The sequence below is a fragment of the Alosa pseudoharengus genome, unplaced genomic scaffold (genome assembly GCF_046254945.1).
Source record: "Alosa pseudoharengus isolate Yale_2024_CS ecotype anadromous, Long Island Sound unplaced genomic scaffold, YU_APseudo_1.1 YU_APseudo_1.1_scf_9, whole genome shotgun sequence".
Taxonomy (NCBI): domain Eukaryota; kingdom Metazoa; phylum Chordata; class Actinopteri; order Clupeiformes; family Clupeidae; genus Alosa; species Alosa pseudoharengus.
This window is the reverse complement of record NW_027468881.1, coordinates 17,352,738-17,370,914: the sequence shown is the minus strand read 5'-3', so window position 1 is coordinate 17,370,914 and position 18,177 is coordinate 17,352,738. Positions and strand designations below refer to the sequence as shown.

General features: G+C 45.3%; 1 protein-coding gene across 1 annotated transcript in view; it reads right to left on the bottom strand.

Moving 5' to 3' along the window:
- plxna3 (plexin A3) overlaps positions 1 to 18,177 on the bottom strand; it is a 123,627-nt gene that overhangs the window by 73,083 nt on the left and 32,367 nt on the right. The window contains exons 4-5 of the mRNA XM_076276894.1: positions 7,804 to 7,944; positions 1,113 to 1,213 (exon numbers count right to left, since the gene is read on the bottom strand). Of these exons, the coding sequence (XP_076133009.1) occupies positions 1,113 to 1,213; positions 7,804 to 7,944 (242 nt within the window). The remainder of the gene's footprint in view (positions 1 to 1,112; positions 1,214 to 7,803; positions 7,945 to 18,177) is intronic.

Genomic DNA, 18,177 nt, shown 5'->3' with positions numbered 1-18,177 from the left:
TCTGAGACAGACCTTGTGCTCATGATGTGGGGGAATGAAATATGAGCAGAATACAGGGTGGACACTGAGGCCATATGACTGATTATATATATGCTGGGCATGTTTTGCAGGATTTATGATGGTCAACATTTAGGAGAAGTCTACCAGTGAACATAAGCCATAGCTGCTGCCGCAGCCATTGCCCTTAGTTTGTCGATAACAAATGCCAAGGTTGTACTCTGCGGTTTAACTCTGTTGTCTTGACAGCAATGAAGCACATGAGGTTAAATATAAGTGGACAGGAGGCAGGACCAGGGGTCAGAATATTTTTCCTTTATTTACCAAAATGTAAAAGCACTGACAGTCAGTTCTAAATGCCATGTGTCATGTTGACCAATAAAAACACTGCCGTACCAGCCGGGTGAACACGGGCTGATGGAAACGGAGTATGAGCCCATATGCCTATTACAGGTCAGGAACAGCGAGGCAAAGCGGCCGCCTTTCGGCTTTTGTCTGTTTTCAGATCAGTGGTCTAAGAAGTTTGTCCTTAGGCAGTGGGCTTTGATGGCGGACAGTGAGGAGAACTGGCAGCAGGAACAGAGTTCTCATTCTACCAGCAAGGTTAAACTCTCACCCACCTCCAAGCAGTTTATGCTCCTGTGTGCTTTCTTTAACATTCATTTTGCTCTTTGCTAAGACACACTCTGCAATACTTTCACAAATCTACTATTTTTATGTTGCGTATTCTGAAGAGTGCTTTAAATTCTTCTGATGCCAAAATGAGGCATCAAGCATTTGAGGAACAAAGTAAACAAACGAATCACTGGAGAGACTGACTGACTCAACCGATTCATTAGAAATCTATACAAGCAGCAATGAGACAGTTCAGCATTTTCTAAGGCATCACAATAACACTATGTTTCACAACAACAACATCAACATCAACTTATATTAATTTATTTGTCAAGCTGCTGAATTAGTTTGTCTCAAATGTGAACACTATTGTAGTATTTTCTAGCTTGCAAGTGGAAAGGCAGCAAAACATTGAGACGTGAGAAGGACAGTTTGTACACCTCATGACTGCCAAATGTCCTCCAGCCAGAGGGACACATGAGGAGGGGAGCTGGACTTACTTGTTGTAGAGGACACACCAGCCGCAGTGGGGGTCACCTGAGCCCAGACACTCCTTGCAGGTGCTGTACTGACTGCAGCTCTCGACAGGAACTCTGCTCACCTGCAACACAAACGAAAACAACTTTACATATCTCACTATGATACTCGGTATATATACTGGTGCGTTATAGAGTCCCATTTATTAGTATATTTTTTATGTACACTCCTCACACTAGCCTGCTTCATTTGGACTACAACTCTGCCATGCTGTACTGAAAGCAATAATGCAGATTATTCAGACTCCAGTTAACAGTATAATCACTGTATTACTTTGTCGCTGTGGTGTAAAGTAGTTCTGTGGAGTACTTGTTCCACAGAGAGTTGCTGGAGATTTTCCCCTCTATTCCATCTAAACCCACTTTACATATGAAATGAATTCATATGATATTTATAGCTCTACCTCATGCGAATCTTTTGACAAAGACATCAAAGTATGATTACTGGTATATGAAAAATATGAGACTAACATCCAATTTTAATGAAATTAGATATTTGCCACAAGAGCAAACAAGACAAGGGATCATATGAAATGTCACTCAAGACCATGTGATCGCCGAGAGACATTGTTTTGTCATCAAAGCACTGGCTCCTTGCATTCGACTTCATGTAGAGATCAATTATAAATGTCCATGTTGTGAGTGTGTCGGCGGCGAACTAAAACGCTGCTAGGACTGCGAAGTTGCCGCGCCGTCTGACGACAGCTAAAAAACAAAACAAAGCGAGCGTTATGGAGCTAAGAGAGAAAGCGCGCGAGAGAGAACACTCAGGAGGAGTTCTGCAGCGGTTCCTCTCCCACAGTCACATGGGCCAGGGTTGCCAGATTGGGCGGTTTCCCGCCCAATTGGGCGGTTTTGCAATCTATTTTGCGGGCAAAAATGGGTTTGGGCGGGTGTATAAAAATTGGGCTGGTTTCGGATCAGTTCGGCGGGTTTTTGTAGCCGAAAGGCACTTCAGACCCTTCTTCCAGCGACCCTCTCTGGTCAGCAGGCAGCAGTCTCTCACTCACTCACTCACTCACACACCCTCTGGCTGACGTGCCCCCTAAACTCACAACAGACACTCTCAGCTCACGTCACCTTATGTATCGAAACATGCATTCTAGCTATAAATGGCATAGTGCATGGTATTTCCATAACCGCGAGATATGCGCTTCACAATGACGGCAATTAGTTGTTAGATATTCATAGCAGACAGTAAAGCCCAGCAGTAATTTATCTAAAATAACACATATTAAGTACCATTCATGATGTTGTCAAATATTGAAGTTGTGGGAAGTTTAAGCTGTTCTTTCGTCCCCCATGTCGTTTCATTTATCCCGGCCAGGAGGGACGAATGAAACAAAACGCACGTTCGATTTCTCCTTAAATAACTCCTGAATGGTTTTGTTCAGACCTGAAAATGCAACTGTATTTGACAGAGGACAGATGTAGGTTGCTTGTGACAAAATATTAGCTTTCAGTGTTTTACGATGTCTTTGTAAATTACGTTTAATTAAAAAGTGTTTCAGTCTGGTTCTCCCCTACTGCAGCGCAGACCGCCCTTCAAACACACAGCTCGCGGGGTTTTCAAATTTAGCTAGCTGACTGACAATATCAATATGCCAAAGTGGGCAAAGATCATTTTCTCATTACAGTCAATCTCTTCATGAGGGTGCACACTGCTGAAAGATTAGACAGGATGGACTTTCCCCTTCTTTCAGGGTTGATGGATGTGCGCACAGGTCTTGCGCGAATGGCTTGACATAGGACTATGGCCCATGTTCCGTCCAGCCCGACAGTTGTTGAGGAAGTTTGACAAAGCCTACTAGAACTTTTTAATTATTTTTAGGCCTAATAACAATTGCTCAAAGCAATTTTCACGAAGGGCCTAGGCCATAGGCCTATGTTTTTTGTGTAGAGATGGCCCGCCATGCATGAAAGTTCTGCTTCTGCATGAGCGCACTGACACCCCTGTTCGTTCAACGCGACTTTCATGAAAACTCTAGGTTTAACTGCCTGTCAGGTAGGCCTACTAATTGTTCTAAATTACAGGTGTCAAACTCAAGTTTGCCTTTAGCCTATATCTGGCGTATGAAAATATTTTTTGCGTGAATAGAGTTGCCATGCATGAACGCACTGCTTCTGCAAAGAGCGCACTGACACTGTCCTAAATAGCTTCAGCGCGATTTTCATGAAAACTCTAGGCCTAACTGCCTGTCTCAGGGAATAGATAGCGCCTATGTATTAATTGTTCTAAATCACAGGTGTCAGACTCAAGTTTAACTCAAGCCTTTAGCCTACATTTGGCGTAGGCCTATGAAAATATTTTTTGTGTAGCCTAGTTGGCCCACCAGTTATGAACGCACTGCCTCTGCAAAGAGTCGACACCCCTGTTCTATAATCAATGCGATTTCATCTAATGTTATACATGAATATGCATGTCATGTTGCTATTATAAATAATTGAAATGTTGTGCGTTAGGCTATTTTGTATGTTCATATATCCACTCAATGTTTTTATGTTAGGCTAGCCTACTGAATGCTTTTGTTCCAAGCGTCTATTGACACAAACAGACTCATTGATAGTCGTTTATTGCATTATTTTTCGTAACATAAGCTTATAGAAGAATAGTCTGACTGAGGTCCGTGTAGCCTACTTTTGCGTTCATTTGATTGAATAGCCTATTGTTTCTGAAATTGGATAGGCTAAGTCGAAAAATGGGTAATTTTAAAGCTTGTTAATGATTTCAATGTGCTTAAATGAGAAACAAGCAAAAGCAAATTTGGGCGGTTTTTTGTGCATTCTCGCGGTTTTTGACGAGGTTTTGGGCTGGAAAAACTTGCTGGCATCTGGCAACACTGCACATGGCAGAGGAGCCCGCAGTCTCGTCTGCATTAAATATGGAGCGAGCCCGAGAGATCTGAGCCGAGTGAGCGAACGCGTCACGTCGGCTCTGTTTGCAAACATAAGAAGCCTTTTTTTAAACGCTCGCTTCACCCGGGGCTGCTGCTCCTGAGACTGCGGGGCAAACACACGGCGTGACAAAGTCCAGAGTCGACAGGAATGTTAGCATATGTGCATGTCTCGCGTCTAGTCAACGCTCTGGGAAGTAGGACATTCTTCGATATTTGTTTGCACGGTGACTAATGTGTGGGCTAGAGGAAGAGCATGAACAATAATAGAAAAGAGTTAGAGAGGAATAAAACGACGATGTCTACAGAGTGGTCCATAGGGCCCTGTGTGCTCTGCAGTTTGTTCAGACAGATTCAGTATAAATAAGACCTGAACACGACACTGAACTTCCTTCTGATAAAAAGGTACTACCAGGCTGTCAGTGTCATCTGAACTATTTTTTACTGCTGCTTTTTTACCAGCTCCTCTGCAGTCGGTAAGATTCATGAAAAGGCTCATTGGAGGGGGGGAAGGAGGGAGGGGGGGCTGCTTTGATCATTCCGGAGATTAGAATGTGAGGGGAGAAAAACAAGTACTGAGGAAAAGGAAAAAGGGAATCAGAGCTGTAAAAAAAGAATGAAAAAATAAGACAAAAACACAACAATTCAACTCAAAAGGGACAGTGTTGCCTTTCAAATGCAGAGAGGCTGGTGGCATGAAGGGTTAGAGTATGAGTTTGCTTATAGTCTATAGAGTGTATGTGTTTGTGTGTACATATGCAGGGGAGAGTGAGGAGACATTCATTTATGAGTACATCATGGTGAGTGGAAGTCTATTCACTACAAAATCTAAAGTTTTGATGTGTTTCTCTATATATTGTAAATGTGTGTATGAATCTGTGTGTGTGTACAAGCGTCTCAGCTCCACCACTGGTGACAGTGTCGGGGCGCCAGAGCGTCAGCCGGTGGGTGGGTGGGTGGATGGATGAGGTGCGGCACTCTTTCTCTCCTGCTAATTTATTCCCGTGTGTAAACGCTGCTATCTTCTAATCCTCCGTCTCCCAGTTTCCTGCTGCCTGAGCCGCCGTCTGCACCGTCCACACCCGCGCCCTGCGCCCAGACGACCGCCACCGGAGTGCCACTTGACGTCAAGCGAGGGGTTCTCTGGCGAGCCTCGAAAAAAAAGGTTACCGCAGACTGAGAGGGTACACCAACATTAGCATAGCTGTGTACGTAAGCAGTCCATGCCTGCAGAACTAACGCAGAGACCTTCAGCATGGGCGTTCAGGGCACCAACCACGAGGATAAAAGCCATGGCGACTCAGGATTGGCACATCTTTTTAAAGTGCGCAAGAGAGAAGCTTATAGCACATAGTATTATTAAGAGACTGGGCTTTCATCCCCCTGACACCTCACTGTACTGTACATATGGCTGCTCAGCACCAGACACGACTGCACTGGTCCATCCGATGGCTACCACCTTGGATGTAGAGCATAAGGGATGCTTAAGCTAATATTACAAAAATACTAATGGCCACTGGCCTCTGCAATATCCACTTACTAGCATGAAGTGAAGACTCCCATGTGTATGTAACTGGAATTAGTTTGCGTTGGGTTACGGTAATGCCAACTTCTCAGCCAGGCTGGAGAAAATGAAGTGATTAAGCGGGTGCTATACCCAGGTGTGCTGGGAGAAGCTGTGATGGATTCACGGTCCCCCCCCCCCCCCCCCCCCCCCCGTCCCTTCCCTGTGTGTGTGTTTATGCTTGCTGGGTGACCGACGCGACACGGCGAGAAGGCCAGAGCCATGTGCAAACACAGCCGCGCGCCCTTACCTGTGCACCTGCCGCTGATGAAATATTCATAAAAGGGGCCGCCGCACGCGCACGGACTCCCGCGGTCAGCGGCAACGGAGCGATGAATTATTTACCCGCCGCCGTTCATTCACTTTTCATAAAGAGCCCACCCCGACATAATTACAGGGGATGTCTCCTCCTGAGCGGCAGCGCCCTGCGTAAATCACAGCCTCCGCCAACATCTCAGGTTCCACCCTCGCCCCCCAACTCCTCACTTCGCCATTAAGGGCCTTCTGGGAGAAATTCAGCGCGCTCATTGCCAGGGCAACAACACCGGATGGGTTCTAAATGTGGAGGGAGGAGGATAGGGGAGGAATTAGACCTAAACTACGGTGTCTGTGGCAAACCAGGGCTCATCTCTCGGTGAAGGGGGGCCTTTAGATCAGATGACTGAGGTCCGCCCTTGTCCTTTCATCATCTCCACATTAAAAGGCTTTTAATAAGCAGTGGGACCCAAACAATCCATTTAGAAAGAGTTGGGAGCACACGTAGACCAGGAGTGCATTACTTTCCACCATTAAAGGAAATATCAATACAGGGAGCGGGCCAGTGTGGTTTGCCTGCATGCTCAAGTGCCTCCATGGTCATGGAGAGTGGTGGGAGAGCGGAGTGGGAGAGCGGGGCTGGCTTCTTCCGGAATAATCCTGCAACGAGGCCTGGCAGAAAGGTTTTGACTTCAATAAAGCCGCGCAGACGACCAAATGTCCCCCTACTTCTGGGCTCCTTAAAAAATGTGGTCCTCTCCTTTGATCTAGTGTCTACTCTGACCTCATTTTTACAAGCGTTGACTCTAAGGTTACGACTTGGAATCTGCTGTTGTTTTATCTGCAATATTTCACAGCTAAATTAACACCAGGTTCCCCTCATACTTTTATATATCTCTGGATACGCTTCAGACATAAGTCTATAGCAAACAGAGCTTTATCTCTTATGCTATGAGCGTCAGCTTTCTATTTATAGTCCACTGCAATGAGAATTTAGCCTGTGCTGGGTTCTTTTAATAGGAGAGGCTCTCACCACCATGTCTTTTCAACTGTGTCATTAATAGGTTGCGTCTTGTTTTGGTTGGAAAAAGTGGCTTGCTCAGGCTGAAATAAGAGTCACAAAGGCTAAATGTCAGCCCGTGTACCAAGAATGACACAACGACGCCAGTTTTCATTTAAAATCACCAAATTCTGCGAGAGGGCGAACTTCGAGCTTCAAGCTCGGAGCTCACAGGAGTTTGTAGGAGTGGGAATGGGAGCAAAAGAGACGGCATTCATTCTTTGGCGCAGCTGTACTGTATGGAAGTCTTTTCTCCAGTCAGCTGCATCGGGCCTTTGCCTTAACCCCCCCTCCCTCCTCCTCCCTCTTTACCACCACAATACAGCCTCATACAGGCATGTTATTCTGCCTCGCTCTCGATGGAGACACTTCCCCTCCATTTCTTATTTTCTTGTTACGAGAGCCAGCTGGGGCCTCCTGATTCAAAGATGACGAGTGCTAGTGTTTCATATTCCATCTTCCTGTCTTGCAGATGTTAAAACAACACATCCGAAATTCCGGTTTCGACTCCCAAACAAAGCAGACTGTTGACAGTGCTGGGTCCCATTCAATTCTCCCTTGACAAATGTATCTTTATCCTTCCAGGATAGGTCCTCGCAGTGCAGAACAAATGTTTTCGCACACGTTATGAATGACTCAGAAATAAATTAGAAGCAAATGTCTAGGCAGTAAATCAGTTATGTGCATCTTGAAACTTATTCTGCTATTACATCAAGGTCTTGGAATTTCTGATGCGCGAGCAAGCATGTAAGAGATACTCTTTTACACTTCAATGTGGTAATCCCCCCAAAATGGTTCAAAATTCCCGGTGTGTCACCAATTTGTGTCAAATGTTTGTGACACTCTGACAGTGTTGGCACAGTTGTATGGGTTCCTGCTCACCTGTTTGTCACTCAGTAGGTAGATGTATTGATAATCCGGGCTGAACACCATATCCCGCAGAATGGGATGGCCTTCAGCTACGGTCACTGTCTCGTACAGCAGGGCACTCCGCGGGGCTGGAGGAATGCCATCCACACGGATCTGGGGAGAGAAAGCATGAACATAAGAATGACGAACACACCTACACAAAAACCAACACAAATACACACACAAACACACAGGTAAAACACACATCTGACAGGTGTGGTAGCATCACAAAAAATGAGCTTTCAGCTACCGTTTAAAATGGGCCACACATCTTATTATCAATGTTCTCTCAGCAAATACTAGGCACATGCTGGAGAATAATTCCCCAACTCACTCCCAACTCACAGATCTTTCACTGACCTAGAAAAGGGAAATTCAGAGGAATGAGTGTGTGAGTCTGTGTGTGTGTGTGTATGAGACAAGACAGGAGCTGCTGCAGAGAGGTGGTTTGGGAGGGGTGGGGGGTTGGGATCAGCAAACTAACATGAGATAGGGGAGAAAATAAAATCAATTACATTTTAATGACACTATAGTCACACACACACACACATTTGTGTGTACATATGTGCACACACACACACACACACACACACACACACACACACACACAAACCCCCGCTGCTACATCATTACCACCTCCTCTGTTTTCTCACACTGATAATTAGAGCACAGAGCTTGCTCAGTAAAAAGAGTTCTAAAAATGTCAAAATCAAAAAATCTTTTGATGTGATTGGGTGGAAATACGCCATGCTACTGACAACTGCAGTTACAGTTGCACAGCGCACCTTCTCTCGCTCCCACCCCTCCTCCAATCCATTCCACTGAGATAGAGAGATACAGAGAGATAGAGAGAGAGAGAGAAATAGGTGACTGCCTATTCCACCGGCATAATCATACCTGACGGAAATATGACAGGAGATGAAGCGTGTGAGCCTAAGTAAACTGAATTAATGCAAAGCTACAGAAAACCACCACCAACATAAGAAAAGAGACAGAATGGCAGAATGGAAAATGTACAAAAATGTTATAGCAGATGTGAAGGGGTTGAATCGCCTGGCTCTTTCGTAAATATCTGGGTCGGTCTGAAGTGACAAACATCGTTAGTCTGTTAATTAGCTGCCTTGCTCGTTGCCGCAGTCTCAGTAATTAGTGTTGACAAGGTGGCATCAATTAGTCGGGGGGCTGCCATATTGGGTGTCACAAGTCATTGGCCAAGTCGGACCGCACCTCCCTAAACCAACGGGGACAACGGGGACTGAAATATGACCACCATTGTCTGCCGTTTTGTCGATTCGAGTGCCACCAGCTGCGTTGACACATTCGTTCGCTCTCAGCTGCCTCTGTGGTGCTGCCACAGCATTAAAATGCATTTGTTTACAAAGAGGAGAGAAGAGAAGAGCACTCATATTAGCATCCAGCGCTGGTTCTCCATGCCGACATTCTGATTTTGAAATTGATCCTGGGGTTCAAGATCAAATAAGAAAAATTGAAACTGAGAAACGTTCGGAATAGCCTGAGAGCTCACACTTTTAATATTCAGCGACCAATTCAGTGGTTCAAAAACGTTCAAGGAATATGCATTCTGTGAATCAGACCATGTCTTCATCATTGATATTCAAATAACGTTACGATTTCTAATACTTGTCATCTCACATTCCTGCTCCTCTTTCTGGTGCTGAACATGCAGAGAGCACTCAGCTTCCCCCCAGGCGTCCAGGAAACCTCCGCTTGCAGCCCATGTGTCCAAACACAGGGGAGGCAAACAACACTCTGCGCTAGTCAATGTGAACACTTACAGCAGCACTTACCACCAGGTGTCTGGCATTTTGGCATGTCTAAACAAAAAAAGGTAAACACTTTTTCGGCTCATTATGCTTGCAAAAGAGAGCCAACATACTGACGAAAAACCAGGGACTGTGTGGTCAACAGGCACAACAGCTTTTTATGAAACAGCCACAGATCTGTGTTGACTGAAATAGCTTGACATACAAAGTCATATATAATAATTAATGATGACCTTTCATATACTTCAACACAATGATAGATTCCTCAAATGAATTCAAAACTCAACATTCATAGGTACCACGCTCTAGAGAGTTTGAATATGACACTAGAGTGATTTAACACAAAGCCGTAGACTAGTAATTATTTGTGACAAACCATTTTTTTACACAGTGACTGCAAAATACCAGCTGAAATCAACGGCATTCAGAATAACTGAGAGAGCTGTATTTTTGCAAGGGTTCTTAACATCATAAATGGATTCCAATCTAGCGAAAGTGTTGCAATTCCAAGCAGAGAGTGATGGATATCAACAGCTACACTGTGGCTCTGGCACCATGTTATTCATACTGACAGAGACATTTTTCCTGGTCTGTGAATGTGACCTGATACTCAGAGCCAGGGTCCAAGTCTTCCTGGAGAAAAAAAAAGCTGGCATTGAAACCCAGAGTATTTTCTGTATGCCAGCTACTCTGCTGAAGATTTAAATGGGCTTTGCAGGGGCACAGACTGAGGAGAAGAGATACAGAGTCAGTGAGAGAAAGTAAGTGAGAGCGAGAGAGAAAGACAGAGGGAGGGGATCTGGGGAATAGAAGAAAGAGAGGGAGAGGAAGAGGCAGAAAGTGCATGTATAAGGAAGTATCCTGACAGTAGCTGAGTGTTTGAGATGCAGAGTGCTTGCTCAGCCTACTGAGAATTGACCTCTTGACAACATCAAACAGTCCCGATGAGGGGTAATTGGGATTCAGATAAATATTACTTTCCCCTCCACCTCCCTGTGATTCAAGCCATGCCAAGGTACTGCTGAGTGCCCATCCATCCACTAATTAACCTGCTGGTCGAAGTGGCATGCCGGAGGAATCTGGACGCGGCCTGACGGCTTGATTGCACCACCCATTTTTCCCCTCATCGATCAGAGACGAGGGATATTAAGGCTTATGACAGGCAGACTGAGGGGAGGGACATGGAGCCCATTTTGCTCCTTTTTACATGCCTTTTATCTCATCGATTGGGACCCGTGCCGGGCCTGAACTCCGCCTCGAAGGACCCAAAGAATGAACCGCTGTAAGTGCGCCCAGGTTCATTAGTTAGTCCCGTCGGCCGTATCTCCGAGCGGAGACGTCCTCGCTCTCCTCTGGGCTGTCCTGCAGTATCCTCCCAGCACATTCAGGAGTTTGAGTTAGAGCAACAAAGGAGCTGCAAATCATCTGAGTAGCCCGGGAACGAACTTTCAGCAAGAAGAGTAAAACAGAGCTTCAGCGATTTCTACATACCGACGCATAAATATCCAATTTTTGGGGGGGATTTAGGACACGATGCCCGCCCGTAACTTATTAAAAATTTAAAGACGCTTCTTTCAAGAAAGCATGGTAGAGTTCGGCGAGAGTTTGAGGGGGTTTTCGGGGAGTTCATTTAAGCTGAACAGGTTGTGTTTGAGTGGAGTGTCCATTATTCCTGAAGACAAGAAGAACTATTATTCCTAATAGCAAGGGCCTTTGATCTCCTAACACCAGAATCAGAAATATCCAAAGGCTGAGAATGGCTCGAGTCACTGTGAAATTGAATGTGTGGAATGCAACTACAGTCTAAATCAGTACAAGGTGGTCTTCCCCATGCCTCTGCAACTCAAAGGCCAAGCCCATGTTGTTGACTTCACAGCAAGTCAGTGCTGGATGTATAGTGCCTCTCCAGAAGGGGGCCATCCATCAGGTAGATGAGAAAAAAGTGAAAGACAGATTGAGAGAATGACATGGACTAGGACTGTGTGTGAGTGTGAGTGTGTGTGTGTATGTGAGAGAAAGAGAGAGAGAGAGAGAGAGAGGAAAAAAGAGGGGAAAAACACCATCAACCGAGACTGTAAAATAAATTGGAAATCTTAAAGTGATATAAAAACTGCATTTTCCACCTCAAGGTAATAAGACCAATTTAAAAGAAATGGCTCCTGTTATCTTCAAGTTACACATAACAACAAGAGCAATGATAAACTTACTTGTCTAACAAACTGTGTCTATGACAATGCCATTTGCCATTACACTCATGATAATTAAAGTTTATTCATGGTAATTACACCAGAATTACTGTGTACCAAAAAACATGAATGAAAGTGGTGGTGTTTTGTCTACTGAATGTATCAGCAAATGATACAATTCTCAAATCTCATATTACTACAAATGGCTTTGACATCAGAATGTTCTCACATCAAAACTAAGTTTACATTTACTGCCAACCTTTTGTTTCTGTTGAGACAGCTGTGGCTAATATTTCTCTTTAATCGCAGTAATCTTGTATTAAATCCTACATTTCCCTCTCCTTTCACACAGCATAAAGAAATCACAGGAAACAAGCCCAGATGAAGCTATGTGATATGTTCTTGGCCATCTATTATTAATGTGCGTTCTTTAATACCCAATAGGACCAGGTTGTGAAACAGCACTTTCTAAACCTTCAGATAATTTGTAACACATTCAGAATACACAACTGCTTTTAGAGTCTTTTAAAACAGGACAGAAATAAAATAAATTTCAAGACCACATTCTGCTCATTTCTAATTGTTCTAAAGTGCCTCGTACTCAACGATACTAAGATGCTGAAGTCCCTTCAAACACATTGTTCTATGCTGTTTGCGATTAAGAGCCAAAAAGGAAGAAAGAGAGAGACGGGGTAGAGTGAGCGAGCAAGAGAGAGAGAGAGAGAGAGAGAGAGAAAGAAAGATAGAGATAGGTAGAGAGAGAGAGAGAGAGAGGGAGATAGAGGTAGAGAGAGAGGGAGAGAGAGGTAGAGAGAGAGAGAGTGAAAGAAAGAGAGAGATAGGTAGAGAGAGAGAAAGAAAGAAAGAAAGAAAGAAAGAAAGAGAAAGAAAGAAAGAGAGAGAGAGAGAGAGAGAGAGCGAGAGCCAGGCAGCCCCCGCCAGGTTCTCTGAGGGAGGCTGCTGCCAAAGATCTGTCACTGCCTTGGAGCCTTAGGCACCCTCTCCACCCCGCAGCGCCAGGAGGATTAAGTGCAAGTAAATGAGAGGATATTTTCCAGCGATAAGGAACCAAAAACCCATGATACATTAAGGGGGCTGCATCTTCATCAAACATCTAAGGCGCCACGACAGGGCTGCTGCATGCACCCTTGTGTATTCTATTAGTCTCAGACAAACGGGGGCTGCCATTTTGTGTTCCAGGGTCGAATCTATTTTAATGGAAAAGTAAAAAAAAAAAAAAAAAAAAAAAAAAAAAAATATATATATATATATATATATATATATATATATAAATAAAGTGAAGAGCTTCATGGTCCCTTCGCGAAAAAATGAGGTCAAAACCCTTGTGCTACAAATTTATCCTCTTAGGACAGCATGAGAGACAAAGCTGTGCACCCAAGGAACCTGACAAAGGGGTGGTAATTCAATTAGGGCTCCTTATCCCCCCTTCTCCCCAAGATCAGCCTAAAAGCACGGGTGAACCCCGGCAAGCAGAGGTGGACTCTAGAGAATCAACACCTGCTTTTGTCCCAGTTCGTGGGGTCTCAACGTCTGACAACAAACACACACAAACACACACACACACACTAAGATCTCTTTTCTTCCCCAAAAGCATAGGAACAAAACTGCCCCCCCACCACCACCACCACCACCATCACCACCACCCCCACCACTAAACCCCCTCTTTTCTTCCTCAACCCTTCACACTCCGAGCCCTCTGGCTGTGTTTCTAGAAAATTCCACGGCCTCTGACCCCGCGCGCTCTCTGAACCCCGAGTCAACAAAGAGCTGCGCTGTGTCAGGAGGATGTCCTTGGTGAGTATGGGCCACCACGGAGACACAGGGCATGACACCTAATGCATTTTAAATAAAGACATTTGTCTCGTTAGACTTTGTAATTTCAGTCACCATTTCAGCAGACTGTGTGAAAAGGCGAACAGATAATGCTCAATAGTGCTACTCACAACGACATCAATTTGGGTCAATTCAATAGATGCAATTGTATCAACACCAAATTTGGCGAATGTTTACAGTACATCGCTAATGTAGTTCCATATGATGATGTCCTTAGGGTGGCGCATGGAACAAAAACTCCCCCCGCCATTTAAATGTTTCTACACTGCTTCTGGCATCAAGCAATACAAGGAGTAGTGATCAAGTGTTTCAACTGTGAGAAGTAAAAAGCCATTGTGCCGTTTCAGTTCGATGTTATAAATATTTATCCTCGACTCAGTGCAAGTCACGGGTGTTGCCGTCAGCTCTAGCCTTCCGTTTTTTTAAGGGTTATGTCAGTTTCTCTGGAGTCCTCTCTCTCTTTCTCTCTCCTATTCAGTGAGCAGGAGAGCAGGATATGTGTACGCAGACCGCGCTCCAGGAGACTCAGCCAACGCAGCATTCTGACCAGTTCTTTATTTCTTCTCGCCAATACCCCCCCTCCCCAACTCTCTCTCTCTCTCCCTTCCCCTCTCTCTCCCTCTTGGTGTGATTGCAACTTTTGCCAAAATTCACCAAGAGTCTACAGTGATTAACTATGCGAGACAGTTGAAATGTGGCATTAAGACATCATGGATTTTGTGCTGGCCCGCGTTAAACCTGAGCACCGTTTTCAACAATTGCAGCCGGTTAGCAGACAGCCTTTGATACGAGCCAAAACTGAGCAGGGGGTGGAGGGGGACTGGGGGGAACTGGAAGAGCGGGGTGATTTGGTTGGGAGGGGGCATGGTTGCCTGGCATGTTTCTGTTTGAGTAACAGCACAACAGGAAGTCATTCTGTAAACACAACCTTTTTACCTGTCAATACAGACATGTCCTGTTATTGAATTTGGAACAGCTGCAAAGGTAGCCAGCAGGCTTTAAATTCAATAACGCATCCAGTAGATTTGTGGTACATTGCATTAAAAGGTAGTGGTCTTTCAGAACTATATGCTGGATGGATTCTGATATTTATCATTTAATGATTTAGCATCTATACATGGGGATCTTTAGGATACACTACCAGGTAATGAACATCTATTTCAGTAATTAAATATCCAAACATACAGTGGCCATCCCACCCAGGATTTGATGGTCAAATCAATCAAAGTCAATGGACACTGATTAGTAGAAGTGGCCATTTTGTGCTTACTGGGCTTTGTTTTTGCTAAATGCCCTCATAATCCCCAGGGAGTTCACTTTTAGCACACACACACACAAACACAGTCCAGATCTCACTCCCCTGCAAGGAGGCCCTATAAATAAATACACATGGGGCAGTGTCAAAAACAGCAATGCAAGACAGCAAGTAAACATCACTCCACTGAGTCCTCTTGAGAGACACACGCACGCCTGCACATGCGCGCACACACACACACACACAAACACACACACACACACACACACACTCTATCCCTCTTTCTCCCTCACACACACTCCGTCTCTTCTCCGATCAATCCGCTCCGCCCTTCCTTCTGACCTGCAGCTTTGTGGATTCCGCTCAGGCCGCGGAGAGCCTGTCACAACCAGAGCGCTGGGAGCGCCGCAGGAATGTTAGCGCTCGAAAACTCCTGTCAGGAAGCACCGGCCAGTCAGGCTCGGCTGATCATGGCCGCCTCTCCGGCATCCTTGGCTGCTCAGGTGTTGGGCAAGAGCCAGGGGACTGTCAGCATAGGGGAGCGGGGGGAGGGGGCAGGAGGAAGAGGGTGGGGGGGTTATGACAGGGGTGCGATGGAGGGAGGGAGCGAGGGAGTCAGTGAAGGAGTAGTGGAGGGCCCCCTGAGTGAGAGGAACGTTTGCCAACGACCCCTGTTAGGCTCCTAAAAATTCCACCTTAAGCCAATTAACCCCGGCGTCGCCCGACCAGGTGCAAGCACTCGGCGGGCCGGGACGAACACGAAACTGCACTTAATCCTGGAATTAATTCAGCAGGAAATTGCATGTTGGTTTTGCACATCCTCGCGGCTGGGAGCGCGCCCCAGTGACCGCTCGGCCTGCTGGCACACTGTCAAACGGGACCCCACTCGCTGTGGACCGACAGCGCTTTGTATTGGGAGAGCAGGGGGCAGGAACTCCTGGGCAAGTTAAATGCCTCAACTGAGGTAGTCAACCTTGTTTGACATTATTTTTTTTTATGTATACATAAGTGGTGGGAAATTCAAAAGGCTGTGTCCCCCCCCTCTCTTCAACGGACTTCAGTGACGCCGCCATGGGAGGGTAAACGGAAATCAATGACACTTTTGTCAAGGTGATAGAGTGATAGCGGAAGAAAGAACTATGAGAATGATTTAAGGAAGTTTTTTTACAAAAAAAACCCAAAAACAATTAAACAAAGGTTTAGAAGTGGGCCTCCAAAGCCCTTGAGAACAAACAAAGAGTTGTAAACAAGAGGAAGTGGACAGGAAATTCACACCAAAACATAACATGTTACAATTGTATATGGTCAAATGATTGATGCTTTCTTTTCATGTGTTTCTTTAAACTGCCCACTGCCAGTGCAAACGAGCAGCTATTCAGCTGTCAGCTACAGTCTGACTCTCCAACCGACTATGTTTAACAATCAACACAATAAAAATCATGATCATTATGTCCAGATCACGTCCAGAGTGCCGTTTACACTAACATCACTGCTGCACTGCACTATGTAAAAATTACTAGCTTATCAGTTATCAGTTATCAGCAATGACAAATAAGAAAAACCTCAGAGACAAGCAGAAATAGGGATGCAGACAAGGACATGTACAGTATATATATCCCTAGGCAGTCCATTTGTGTAAAAATCCAACATATTTACATCATTGTGTTTGTGGTTTATTTTTATACCAATACCTCATCAAAAGACACCTCATAGTCTGACTGATGTAGGAGACAAGTTAAGCAAGCCAAACAAACAGTATGCGCTGTCAGACGATGGCAGCTGGCACACGATGAAGGCGCCGTGCAACAAAAAAAAACCCTGCCCCGGCCACTATCTGACGCTCATCAAAACCCTCATAGTCGTGCGCACCTCATGGCGCTGAGTCAACTTTTGGGTCATTACATTCTGGAATGGAGTACAGGGTCTGCGAGGACAAACAATAATTATGTGACAGTGTTTGAGAGTAAACACAATTACGGACCAGCCGCCTATCTGAAGTGTCCTTCGGGCTGGGGAGCGATGGAGCGCCGTCTTGACAGCGACTACTGTGGGGGGAGCGAGAGAGAGAGAGAGAGAGAGAGACCGAGGGACTCTGGAGACTGATGCCCAGGTCCCTGTAGAAACGGCATTTTAAATGCACCTCTAGGCAGTACACATAATAACACCCAAGACGACCATCTCACTTGTCTTCATGGACACAGAGCAGTTCAGAGAAATGCTTGAAGAACTTTCAGCTGAAGGACCCTTGAGTAAAATGGGCCATAGTTAACTCCCTATTTTATGGTCCACATTGTAGGAAGGTATATCCAGAGAGCACTTTCTTACTCAAGGAGAAATACACCCTTCTGGCTACTAAAGAACATCCCAGTGATCTCTCTCTCCATAACACCATTGGAATATTTAAATATTTGTGTTGCATACCGCCCTTTCCGGTGGTCTTCAGCATAATTACACTATTACTTGGGCCATTAGTAGAATATTTATCAAGCATTAACAAGTCTTCTATGTTTTCAAAGCAGTTCTTCAGAATACCAATTCATTGATTTACTGGCTCACATAACACTAGCTTCAACAGACAAGCAGAGAAACCTTCCCTTGTTTGCTTTAAGCTGCAAATTACCGCGGACTGATTAAAATTAATGGTTCATTATGTTTATTTTGTTTAGCCTGTTGCGAGTGGCCCTGAAACGTGACGCCCTGACAAAACCATTAGGCTGGGGTTGAGGGGATCCAGGTGTCTCGGTCTCTCTCCACATCCTCTTGCTTACTGAACTCCAGGGTGTAACATTACATGACTGGAATTCCACACACTTGGGTTCCAAACCAGCACTGCAACACTAGTCACTGGTTGTCTCCCCCACCCCACACAAATGCAGCCAGCTCGTCAAGCCTGAGCGGTTAGCCTGCTGCTGCTACTTTAAGAGGAGAATGGGAACGTAGGGGAGTTCCGATAGAAAACGGTCCCATTCCCCAGGCCTGATAGCAAACCCCTAAGGGGCTTTGAAGAGACTCTTTTAACTCGGCTTATCTCCATCCTGCCCCCCCCCCCGCCCCCATTCCCGTTTAGCCTGAGCACATCCCTGTGCTCTACCTGGGGCCCTGAAGGACCTTGCCACCCACCAACAAATCCAGAAATCGTCCCGGAGAAGCCTCTTGCCCATGTGGTGGAGCTACACGCCTGCAACTGCTTCATTTCACATGGAGCCTCAAATCCTGTCTGCATTTATTCATGTCATGTGTGCGACTTTTCACATAACTGTCTCCAGAC